Source organism: Hippocampus guttulatus, chromosome 5 (assembly GCF_054856545.1).
Source record: "Hippocampus guttulatus isolate MCC_2025c chromosome 5, RoL_Hgut_1.0, whole genome shotgun sequence".
Classification (NCBI taxonomy): domain Eukaryota; kingdom Metazoa; phylum Chordata; class Actinopteri; order Syngnathiformes; family Syngnathidae; genus Hippocampus; species Hippocampus guttulatus.
In genome coordinates, this window is record NC_141265.1 from 15,889,344 (window position 1) to 15,901,927 (window position 12,584).

The window sequence follows — 12,584 nt, forward strand, 5'->3', positions numbered from 1 at the left end:
CTGTGGACGTTAGACACATAACATGTGTGTGTGTGGGTGTGTGCTGTGCTGTGCTGTGCGCGAGCGTGCGCGTGCATGTGTAAACCACACAGAGAGAGCTGTGTGTGATATTGATGTGTGCAATGGTGGGACAAATTGGAGCCAGACAGGCCTGAGGAACGAGACCCAAAACAACATCTCCCGCAGTCGGCCCGCAGTGTGAGTGTTGGGAGAGCGCGGCGCAGGCACATATGGATGAAGAGAGGCGGCCACATGTTCTTGATATTTCCCCCTAATGGTCTCTATGAATAAAAAGCATAACATTTTCAGCTTTTTCCATAGTGGTTCAAGGCCAGTTATCATATTAAATCAGACGATCTTGTTAGTCAGGGGTATAGTTTAAGTTTCTGGTGTTGAGTTTTGTGTGTGTGTGTGTCTGTGTGTGCGTGTGCGTGCGTGCGATCGCACAGGTCTGCAACAGGCATTCGACAAGGACTGGGAGACCGGCTGCATCACTCTGAATAGCTACAAGAACGGCTCTGACGACGGCGTCTTGGCGTACAAGCTTCTAGTGCAGACAGGACGTAGAGAAAAGCCCATCAACTTCAACCTGGTAAGCCTCATCCGTCATATGAGATGCGTCTGAACGTGTAGCAGCCATTTGATTGGGCCAAGAGGAACGACGCCCACCTTGCAAACTCCCCCTCCCCCCCCCGACCCCCTTTTACCCCCTCCTTGTCTGTCTTCCCTCATCGTCTCGCGCTTTGTGATGACTTTACCGAGCTGAGGAATTTAAAGCTCTCACTGGGACCCTCGGCCCGCCTTCTGAAAAACCTATTAACTCTTGCCGTGCGTTAGCGTGTGATGGATGAACGTGCGTGAGGGGTTCTGACAGCGGGATGTCTCCCCGTAGCATGCAGCCTGTCAGCTTAACACTTGGTCTGGGATTCCAAGGCCCAGCACAAAGAAGCTGTTGCGTGAAACTCCAACCAGATCTCATCTATGTGATCACGTTAATGTGGATTCTCCAGTTCGGAGTTGCAAATTGCTTCTTTTCAATCAAACTTATTCTACAAAATAGACTTTTTATTGACTTGTATGCAAATAAATGGGTCTCCGGAGTGCCGCCATTCATCAAGTGAGAAATTAAGCAACCAAGTACATCTTTCATCTATTTGTGAAATTGTGTGTCAGGGCTAGCTGTTCTGCACTGGTAGCAGTAGGCCAAAATTAATTAATAACCTCTCCGTTAGCAACTTTAATCACATGTTGCATGATCAGCGAGGTCGGGTGAAGATTGAGAGCCACTTTCAAGGGCCAGCCCAAACGCACCAAAATGCTATCGTGCAAAGGAACTATGATAAGAAACACTCACATCCGCTACGGGTGTGACACCCCTGCTTTCGTGTCAAAGCAAACGCTAAGCAAAACTGCATTCAGATGGACGGACGAGTGTTAGCCTCTGATACGCGGCACATACCTGTAACTTGATTGGTCGATGAAAATGTCAATGCAGTGTATAGTGATGGACAGATTGTCAGACGGCCTCATTATTCCGCAATTGGGCACATATTATCATATCGGCTGGTAAGCAATCAATTAAAAAATTGGCTTTTTTTCTGTCATGTTCAGTTCTCAGTTTTCTGAGTAAAAATCTCTCCAGTCACACCAGTCAAAACACATTTTAAAAAGTAATGAGAAAAAAAAACATAAGTCATTCCGGAGTCGAAGTCGCATTTTCGGGGGGAAATTTCTGACACAAAAACCATCACCACGAACAGTAGAGTTAACCCGCACACAAAATCTCCATTCCCAAATCGTTTTCACAGCAAAGAATGAGTTCTGGTTGAATATGAAGTTTCTGCTTTTAATTACTGTAAAGTTTTCCTTTGTCTCAAATGCTGTCATGCAGAGGAACTAAAAAAAAAAGAAGAAGATCAAAAGCCTCAAGATCAAAGATCAAAACCTTTGTTTTTGTGCCTGGAACGGGTTAATTCAATTCCCATTCATTTCAATGGAAAATATTACCTTGACTTTTGAACATTTCAGATTACAAAACGGGATCACAGAACCAAGTTTGTGTACCTTGAGGTTCCACTCTATTAGTGTTAGTGTTTAATTAGTGTACATTGGAGGATATGAACTGCTGCAGCCACAAGTAAAAATACTTTGACACTTGGGAACAGTTTTGTGACAAACATGCATCCATCTCCTTTTTAAGCAAATACAATGCCAAATCATGCAGTCATTCACTTGTCAATGTGGATCTCAGGATCAATGGTTGGGCAAGTTTAAGACCATTCCTGTAATTATAACGGTACTATTAAGCAGTTTGTGTCTTTTCTGGAGAGGCTTCAGCATCGTTGGGGATCAGCGTCTGAGATGCTGCTGAGTTAATACCTCCACTCAAATAAGCTTATTTCCAGCGCGGAACTGGAGAGGAAATGACACCAGCTAAGTTCTCAGCGGGAGGTCAAGATAGCAACACAGACTGGGATTAACATCATGCCTCCTCTTTGGCAGCACCAAGATGCAAACTTTTGACAATGGCAGATAAAAGGAGGCGTTAATCCCATGTGGGTCTGTGACTTAGACCACTGTTCCTTACTCATTGGCACTGGACAAAAATGAACACATTTGCTAGCATTAGTGTATCCTCTAGTTGGGTTTTGCTTCACAGTCTTCCCTTTTTGGTCTTTAGTATCCTCTGAGATTGAAAATAAATAAATAAATTGTTCCCGAACCGAGATGTAATTACAGGAGAACCTTGACGCTCTCAATTGCTGTCTTGTTGGATTCCAACTCTTGCGTTCATGCTAGCGGTAGCTGACCCTCCTGTTGTGTTTTAGTTCCGGATGCAGCAGCATTATCCAGATAGTACTCAGTGTCTTTTTATCTCCAGCAACCTTAGTGTCTTCCAAGCAAGAAGTGTGTACTTCTTGGTGAGACCCTCGTTTTCCTAAATTGTTGTTTGGTAACACACAAACTGGTCCGTTAAATGGCAGAATAGTTCAATCGAGTTTCTTGTGGTTCATGACGTGCGTGTTGCGCAATATTCTACTTTGTACATCCCTGTGACATCATTTCCTGAACTTATGTCCTATCCTGGACAACTTAAAGAAAGTTGTTGCATTTCCTGCTGTTCATCTCCACCAGACCCTCCGGAATCCCCCTCCCTTTCTCCTCACCGCGCGCACCACTACTGCGTCCCCCTTTCAACCAAGGAAGCCGAAGCACACGGTTCCCTTTCATGCCACTCTGTGTGCGTTTGTTGTGCTTTGACTAAGAAGTGACTTATATCAGGAGCTCGGTAAGCGCCAGGCATTGTGTGTCCGGGGTCAGGAGAAGCAAGCACAAGCAACATTTGTACAGATGTCCTGTTATTTTTATTGCTCTCCTCCATTTGCTGGGTGGCATTTCCTTCAGTGTTAACAACCAGGTTAACTACACACAGACGGGCTCAGGGACTCCAGCCAATTTTTTTTATTGTTACGCTAACTCAAGCTATTTTTTTTTTTTTACTTCAACAAAAAAAAAAATCTACCTAAGCCCATTAGTACAGCTTCAACCCCCCAGACCTTTCACTTCCTCCCTAGAAGGAGGAATTTACGGCTGAGTGAAGGTAGAGTGGCAGAGCAATATATAGTGAAGCTTCTAAGTCCAAATGCAAATTTACACTCCTGTGCCTCCACATGGGAGGCCAGAAACAAGAGTCTTCACTTCACTATTGACGAAGTACAACCGCATCAGTATTAAAAAAAAATAAAACATCTACAGTATTGTAAGTCATCGACTTGACTAACGTCACATGAAAGCCTCTTTCAAATAGGTGTCTCCTTTTTCCTATCAAAAAAAAAACAGGTACCGGTAATTATCATAATTGCATCAGTTCACGCACGCATAGTAAAAAGTTAGCTAATCGGTGCATTGTTTCGCAAAACAGCAGAACTAATCTCATAAACAGAGCATCAAGTGAGTTCAAGTTCCCTGGGTTTGCGTTATGTTGAGACTATGTCTTTACTTGCAATTACTTTTCCAGGAAGCCATTGTTTTCCGACCTCGATAGGGCCAAACCACTTGTTTTACATTGTAAAATCTCATGCCATACCACCAAACAAAAATGTTTTACTCATAGAATTTGGGCCTGTGTAGTTGAAGCCAAAGTTAATATTCTGTTGGACTAATGGCAACAGGTGAATACAAAGGTTAATAATTGCATCTTCTGCCATCTAGTGGAAGAGCATTTAATTTTTCAGCTTGTCAATACACGTCGCAAGCATTGACAGATGAACAAAAATACATAATTTGTTATCCATAAGTGATATTATTTGGAAAAACTAGGTGAGATAGTATGATAATGTGCCACAGTGTTGTGTGAGAATTTGTTTCTCTGCCTTTCACCATAATGATCCTTTCGATTTTGTTTTAAATTGCAGCACCGCTTGAAATAAGTTGGAATAATCTACCGTATACTGTACTGGTAACATTGTTCAATATTATTCCAAAAATGCAGTGCGTAAAAATAAAGGCTACACTCCACCTACATTTGAAAAAAGAACTGTCCCTGACCACTATGGGGTATTTCCATGCTTTAATGTGGCATGAGAATTCTGGGAAGAGCTGAAGACGAGTACGGGAATTTAAAAAATAAAAAAATGAAACCAGTTAGGTGTCCCCCTCTCATCCGTTCAGTTGGAAAGAGAGATGAACTAATATTTGAGTCTGACTATGAACGCTTCGCTCATCCACTTTCCCTCATGCATGTGCTTAAATATGCATTTCTGTGGTCACACTCGCTCATAGAGTGTTTTCAGTTCGGCGCGTCTTCTCGCTTCAATATTTTTTCATGTCCAAGTTACACTGCGATTTCCTATAAAACAACAATATCATTGTTATAAAGTTCATGTCTGTCAAAAGATCAGAACGCAGGACTGAGTTGCTACATCTGTTTTGCCAGCTGACACGTCACAGGCTTGTGGATGCCGACGGCATCATCAACCCCGGAGCCTTCTACATCTACCTGACGGCCTGGGTCAGCAACGACCCGGTGGCCTATGCTGCATCGCAGGCCAATATTCGCCCGCACCCTCCCGAGTGGCTCCACGACCGCACTGACTCCATGCCTGAGACGCGCCTCAGCAGTAAGTTAACATTCCTCATTGCCACAGAATATTACAACAACAGCTTTCCATATTTCAGTCTCACTGGATGATCGTAATGACCATTTAACTGTGACAGGACAAAGGCCACAATTACGTACCGTATATGAACTCTATACGAGGAAACACAATATTAGCCTTTTTCCTCACATTTTCTGCATGTGAGCAGTGTATACCTCTTGTGGTTAAGGGTTGACTGCCTCTCAGCCATGAGTGAGGTCGTAGTACCGTGCCACCGCGGTAGCGCGGGCTCAGGTTGCCGGGCCGAAGACCAAGACGCCGTTCGTTGCATTCATCTTAATGGTGACTGCGGTGAATGCCGTAATGCATTCTCGAGCCGGGGGGGCTCTCTGTCTTTACATGTGCATACATTATTAAAAGTTCCTTGACCCACAAATGCCCTGTAATTCGCTGGTGTTGGTGTTTGATTCCACCCTGTGATTTGAAGTCAGGAAATTCTCCACGTGGGGGAGGACAGTGATTGGATAATGAGGGCAGGCTGCACAATTGGGTAACAAGCAGGAAGTTTTGGAGAAGAGACGATTTTAGAGTTGAGCTTATAATGGCCTCCTGTCTGACCTCAGCAGGCGCACACCCCTGCAGGAGAGCCGGTTAATATTCCTAAATTTATGCATTTCAGATTTTGATTTCACAGCAGTTCGATTAGGGTGTGGTCATGTCGCCGATTGTGACATGACAATTACAACGGATCACCGTTAGCTCTGACACTCGGGTGCGTTTGGAACTGATAGGCCCTCATTAGGCCGGCTAGCCCACAGACTAGCTGGCTTGGACTCAATGGAGCTCTGTTTCACACTGCCCCGCCCCCCCCCCCCCCCCCCCCCCACACACAGGGATGTATGTAGATGCTCACCGACTTGATATTGCTGATTTGGCCAACAATAATCCAAAATTAGCGACTGTATTTTATTACTATTACTGCACAAATGCTGGAATACATTCCAACTCCAAAATGTTCAGCTCCTTCGTTGCATGTTGGACAGTATTTTTAAACCCTTTCGAAATGTCTGGCTAAAAATTTATTTTACGAAATGCTATGGTTTTTGTAAGCATATTTCTCACCGGCAATAATGGCAATGCAATTAATCCTTTCCAGACACCTAAAAATGATCACAACAAATACATATTTACAGAGAATATCTATAGTTTTAGATCGACAAAATGGTGTCAAATTCTGAAGCGTTCATGAACAACTCATGGCAACGCCTCCCAATCTGCTCGTGGCAATGCTGATGTGACATCCTGCCAAAAGACAGGCCTTCAAAATAAAAGCACGCCAGTATAATAACCGGTTCACCGCACTTTCTTTGGACCTCATGGTTGCTTATTTTGGTCGTCTTCAAATTATTTTGTGCTAATTTATTGAGTGCCACTGTTGATTAAGACACCATGTGGCCAGACAAAGTGGAATGTTTTTTTCTTACAGGTTTGAATGGATTTGTAACGATTTCAGGAAACGTGTGGCCGAGTCATGCGTTTAATTAATTATGATTTTTTTAAATTTAAACTGAAAAATTCATTAAAAAAAACAATTATGAAAACGACGGCATACACAAGTTCCAATCTGTAGGGTTACCATGCCTGTCGTTAGCATATTAGCATTTGAGCGATTTTCATTAGAAATAGTCCGTCAATATTGGCCAAGATAAACAGTTTTTTAGATTTTATGATCCTTACAGGCTATAATTGACTGTATTTCACTTAATTCTACAGCATTTCAGTTTAGAGAAAGCTCTTCAACGTGCACCCTCTGATTTCTACAAAAACTGTACTCTTTGGGTAACGCTGTTTTGGCTTTTTCTCTTCTTTAGTCCCGGCGGCGGAGCCTATCGAATACGCACAGTTCCCCTTCTACCTCAACGGGCTCCGGGAGACGCCTCAGTTTGTGGAGGCCATTGAGAGCGTGCGGGCCATTTGTGGCAACTACAGCCGTCAAGGCCTGCCCTCCTACCCCAACGGCTACCCCTTCCTCTTCTGGGAGCAGTATGTCAGTCTTCGCCACTGGCTGCTCCTCTCCATCAGTGTGGTGCTCGCCTGCACCTTCCTGGTTTGCGCCCTCTTCCTGCTCAACCCGTGGACTGCCGGCATCATTGTGAGTATGGCGCACACGCCTCATGCTGGATAATAACTCATAATGGTGGAATCGAGAGATCACGTTGCAAGTTAATTTTCTACTCTCCACAAACCAGCAAAAGGCAATGTACCGGTACTAATCTGTGGTAAGAAATGCCATCAACAAGGATTTATAAATTATTTATGTGGCAGAAAGTTATGCAGGTTTATAAAACGACTACAACTACAACAGCATGGTAGCACCAAACTGAATGAATTTTTCAAATATGCAGAATTCCTTTCCCTCTATATTTTGGGCCTTTTTCTGTGTGGTCCAGAGGGCATCTCCAAGAGAAGAGTAGGAAGGGAAGACGCATCTACTGAATGTTATTGTAGGCCCAGTCACCAGTGTTTATCTTGTGCTCTTTAGTCCACTCTAACACTCTCAGACACTAAATAGATGAGGAAAGGACTTTTACAACTTGCAACTTTTAAACCTATTAAAAAAAAAGTGATTTTATTTCCATCCACCCAACTCCTCCTCTCTTTCCTGTCCGTGGCAGTGTTTCCACGAAGGCACGCACACACACACACAGGCGTGTGTGTACCTGAACGCATAAACATACCGGGACATAATTCACACACAAACACACGCATTGCTCTTTTTTTTTTTTTTCCTCTGGCGATGGGCTGTGTTTTATGGCAGACATACCCGAGTCCTTGGACTGGGAAGGGAAGGGAGGGCCTTCATGTTCATCCGTCCAGTTTTACTCGTGACATCAAAGGGCAGGTTATGGGGTGGTGTCAGTTTCACCGACTGCTCATGAAACGAACCAAACTGATTGATAGTGAAGGTTTAGTTAACTATATAGATTATTGTAGAAAAGTGTGTGTGTGTGTGTGTGTGTGCGTGCGTGCGTGTGTGTGTGTGTGTCCATTTTTAAATTCGCTTATCCTCACGAGGGTCGCATGCGTGCTGGAGCCTACACCAGCGGTCTTTGGGCAGTAGGCGGGGTCCTGGTTTGTTTACTACTGTAAGCTAATATTTGGATTCTGGGAAAATAAAAAGGATGTATTGGAGGTGTGCCTTCAATGAAACAGGCAGCGTTACTGTTTTAATAGAAATTTGTTCATGTGTACAGTCTATTCTGGCACAGTCTTTTACACACACACACACACACACACTCCGTACACACACCGTTCCCTCCCTTGTACAATTTCTTCAAAGGATTTGGGCCCCATGTAACCTGACACCTGTCCACTGATAATGGCATTCAGTCCATGGTCATGTCCCTCTCTTCTCAGTGGCCTCCACGCAGACACACGCATTTCAAATAAATGTGCTGCTACTAACTGTAACAGATCTGTAAGTGCCCACTGTACTGTACACCCATCTGTCTCTGCACTGCAATCACACAAGAGATTCCTAAAGTCCACATGCATGTCCAGAATGTGTCAGCAAATCTTTCCAAGCTCATATTTTAACCGCGCTGCTGTGGCTTCCATGTTCTGCAGGTCTTGGTGCTGTCTCTCATGACAGTGGAGCTGTTTGGCTTCATGGGGCTGATGGGAATCAAGCTGAGCGCCGTTCCCGTGGTCATCCTCATCGCCTCGGTGGGCATCGGGGTGGAGTTTACTGTCCACGTGGCCTTGGTGCGCGCTTCAATTCGACATTTGTGCATAGCTCTGAGCTTCGGCCAGCCGGGTGCTCAAGAGTGAGAGATGACGCGTGTGTTTTTGTGTGTGTTGAAGGCCTTCCTGACGGCCATAGGGGACCGTCACAAGCGGGCAGTGCTGGCGCTGGAGCACATGTTTGCGCCGGTGCTCGACGGCGCCTTCTCAACGTTGCTGGGCGTTCTGATGCTCGCGGGCTCCGAGTTCGATTTCATCGTCAGGTGAGCGCACGTCAACACTTATGGATACGGAACGTTGTAAGCTGATAGGATTGCCCCTATACGGAATGCTTTATCGGGGTCTGTGTGGCGTCAGCGGACCACTGAGACCATGCCTCAACCTGCATGTCGCCCTGGAATCTACCTGAGATGCCGGTCATGCATGTGGGCTCACTCCCCTCCTTCCCCCCCCCCCCCACTCCAATCCTCTTTATTTTTCCAGCTACCCGAAGAGCACCATTTTCTAAAACCTATTGCTAGGGTCTCCTCAACTGTGCTTTCTTTATCCTTTGTCTTGGAAGGCAGCGCTCTCTTCACAACTTCTCAACCTTGATCTGACTTAAGTTTGTAGCTGTGCGTGTGATGGAGCCATTCAGTCAGTGTGGTGTGAAAACATGTCAAACATCGCGCGTGTGAAACAGCCTGGTTCACCGGTGTCATCAGTGTACAAGTTTCAACTCGAGACCCTGGTTCAAATCTAAATTGTGGCGACTAGTAATCAGAGTTCTGTGACAGACGGTGTCAGAAGTGGGACAGGATATAACAATACTCACAGACGTGTATTATTTATGCTCTGCGTAAAACAACTCAACAACACAGCAGAGGGAGCAGTACACTGCCCATCGAAATAAAGCGAAATTGAAAATAAACCAAAAAAACTTTTAATTCTCTACGTTTTATTCAATTATGTTGTTCAGTTATTATGTTCAATTATGTTATGTGTAAAAGACTCATAAGTCAAGGTACCACGACACTTTTCAGAACTGTGTGTCAAACTTGGCTGGTCAACTGTGTGTGAGTCACCCAAAAGATGGGTGAGACGTTTGGATGAGGGGAACACACCTTTCAGCTTATGCACGATACCATCGCAGTCAATGTTGACAGTAGAAAAGCTTAGCTGTTCAACTCTGAGGTGATGGGCTTTGGTGTCTCCCATAACTGCCATGTTCAGAGAAAGGAACCCAGGGGACAGATGAAGAGTTGAAGGTCATGTGAAGTAAGGATGGAGGGAGTAAAGGGGGGGGGGGGGTGCAAAATGAAAAGATGATGGCGGGGAGTTGGAAGAGCAGGAAAGTTCTCTGGCTTTTGAAATCTCTTTCAGCGAGTTTTAACAACCCTCGCTAGACATTTATAAGCAAAGGGTGCTATGGGGGGGAGGCACCGGGTGGGAGGGGGGCAAAGAGCGCAGCTGTGGAAAGCCTGGAGAAGTGGAAATTAAAGCCGACGCACTGTGGGGGCTCTGTGTTGGTGGCTTGTTTTGCGTGTGTGCTCTTGTAAGCGGAGAGTCTGCAACGGCAGTGGCTTAACTGACGCCGAAGATGAGGCACAATTCTAAACGTTCGCACGGCCAGAGGGAGAAATTTCTAGTGAAGTCAGAGAGTAATTTAACATTCACGTATGGTTGCGTGAAGCCGCAACACGCGCTGGCCATGTAATTTGCGCGGCCTGCTCCTTTAAGAAAAACCAACGCAGAGGTCCATGTGACCTCCAAACACGCAAATTTCAGTCATGTGCGCGCACGTCCACGCCACCCTCCTCCCCCAACCTGCTCTCTGACCTTGTAATCATGAGGGTCAGCGATGGCGTGCCTGCCAGCCAGGACACACACACACACACACACAGAGGCAAGGCCTCACGATCACTTCTCTCCTCACCTCCAGCGGCGTGCTCGGCTTTCTGGGCCTCCATTTGGAAGGATCTGCTGTTGTGTGAGCAAACAAAGCAGCGCCCCGAGACGGCGCAGTAACAACAAGGCCCCGCTCGTATTTCCTTGCTGGGAGTGTTTCCCTGACTCTCTCCGGTCAGCCCTGTGAATGTTTTCACTCTAAACAGCTCATGAGGGGCACTGTGTCCCGGTATGTGGGCCGCACATGGACACGAGTGTTTACGCGAGTGCACGTCCTCAAGGTGATGTAGGCTTTACCCCACATGGTGTGGACCACAATCATAATTGTAGTTTGGATTACAGTAGTCCCCCACATATTCAAGATCCACTATTCGCTAATCTACCTATTGCAGTTTTTTTTCCCCCTCTGAAAACGATTCCCAGCTCAAAATATCAGCTGTTAGTTGAAAAACTCCAATCCACAGTTCTTGTGTTCTTACTGAAAACATGCCAAAAATGGTGCAGAAGTTCTGTCTTTTAGGAAAGTAGTATATTGATGTCAAGGAACTCCATCAATGTGATGTACTGTTGACTAAGAGACAAACTTTGTTTTTCTGGGAGGAGTTAAATGCAGCCTGGGTTGTGAGTGAAAGTTAGTCCTTCCTCCTCCACTAAATTGTTCTGGCTTCCAAATTCTATACCCCTCACTCCATTCACTTTCTTAAGAGAGGGAGGCCCCCTCATCGCCCTTCTTTTACCCAGTGCCTCCTCCCTTCACATTCCTCCTTGCTTTGTTTTCTCCATGTTTTGCTTACACACACACACACACACTCAGACTCAAGAGCGAGTGCCCTTAAACCCAGTCACCCCCGCCCGCAACCGCTCACATCACTTTTTGAATTAACTTGCGCTGGCTAATTATGCTTCCTTTTTCTTTTCTCTCTGTGGCATCTAAAACAATAACCCTCTTTGAGCCGGACTTAAAATCACATCAGGTACATTTCTCTTTTGTCAAATTACACGTACAAAGTGCATGCTTCCATGTTTAGGGGTGTGTTCAGTGTATATGAGTTTATGTGGTGAGTGGTAATTGTTGGGGGTATTCAAATGTCTGTGGTTTGAACTTTTTTTTGTTGTTATTGTTGGCGTCTGCTGTGTTTTAATTCATAATAGAATTAGCATGTTTCGGATGAGCACAAATATGTTTGCATGACAGTGGAACCTCCAAAATTGAATCCAATTTTTGTGACACTGGTCAACAATTTTATTTGTAAAAGTAAATTTTTTGAGAATGTTTTTTTTAAAATGAGAAAATACCGGAAAGTCTCTGAAAGCTGTGCTTGTGAAGTGACTCAAGTTCACTTTTCTAAAACCTTTATTCATGTTAAAGGGGAAGTATGTTCTATGCGCCTCCATTCCATTCCGATTCATATGACCAATTATGACTCACCTGTTTTCTGAAGCTGAACCATGATTGGTTGTTACCTGAGCCCTTAGCAACTGTGATGTCATTTTTAGTCGACAGCAGGTGGCAAAATGGCCGTCCGTCCCCTGAGACGGACAAAAACAAATGCATTTTACTGCTTAACTCGTTTTCCACAAACGCAACATGAATGTCACGGTAAGACTAGTAGAGCTGCATAAAACTTATGATTGTAAAGACACTTTCTGGGTTGACCTCCCCTTTAATGCCTTGTTTTTCAGTAAGATTTTAACATTCCCAACTCTCATACAATTACGAAGACAAGATACTGTATCCACTTAAGTTAATATGAAGTAAAACTACTTAGCACTTACAGCAACATCACTATGCTTTCAGCTACATGATAAAATTGTACTCCATTCTTGTCAGATATATCGTATAATTCTATTATA

At 44.7% G+C, this 12,584-nt stretch overlaps 1 protein-coding gene across 1 annotated transcript in view; it reads left to right on the top strand.

The window, feature by feature from the left end:
• The window catches only part of ptch1 (patched 1), a 52,412-nt gene that overhangs the window by 35,352 nt on the left and 4,476 nt on the right, over nucleotides 1–12,584 (top strand). The window contains exons 16-20 of the mRNA XM_086111602.1: nucleotides 450–592; nucleotides 4,937–5,120; nucleotides 6,971–7,251; nucleotides 8,727–8,864; nucleotides 8,964–9,106. Coding sequence (XP_085967728.1) covers nucleotides 450–592; nucleotides 4,937–5,120; nucleotides 6,971–7,251; nucleotides 8,727–8,864; nucleotides 8,964–9,106 — 889 coding nt within the window. The remainder of the gene's footprint in view (nucleotides 1–449; nucleotides 593–4,936; nucleotides 5,121–6,970; nucleotides 7,252–8,726; nucleotides 8,865–8,963; nucleotides 9,107–12,584) is intronic.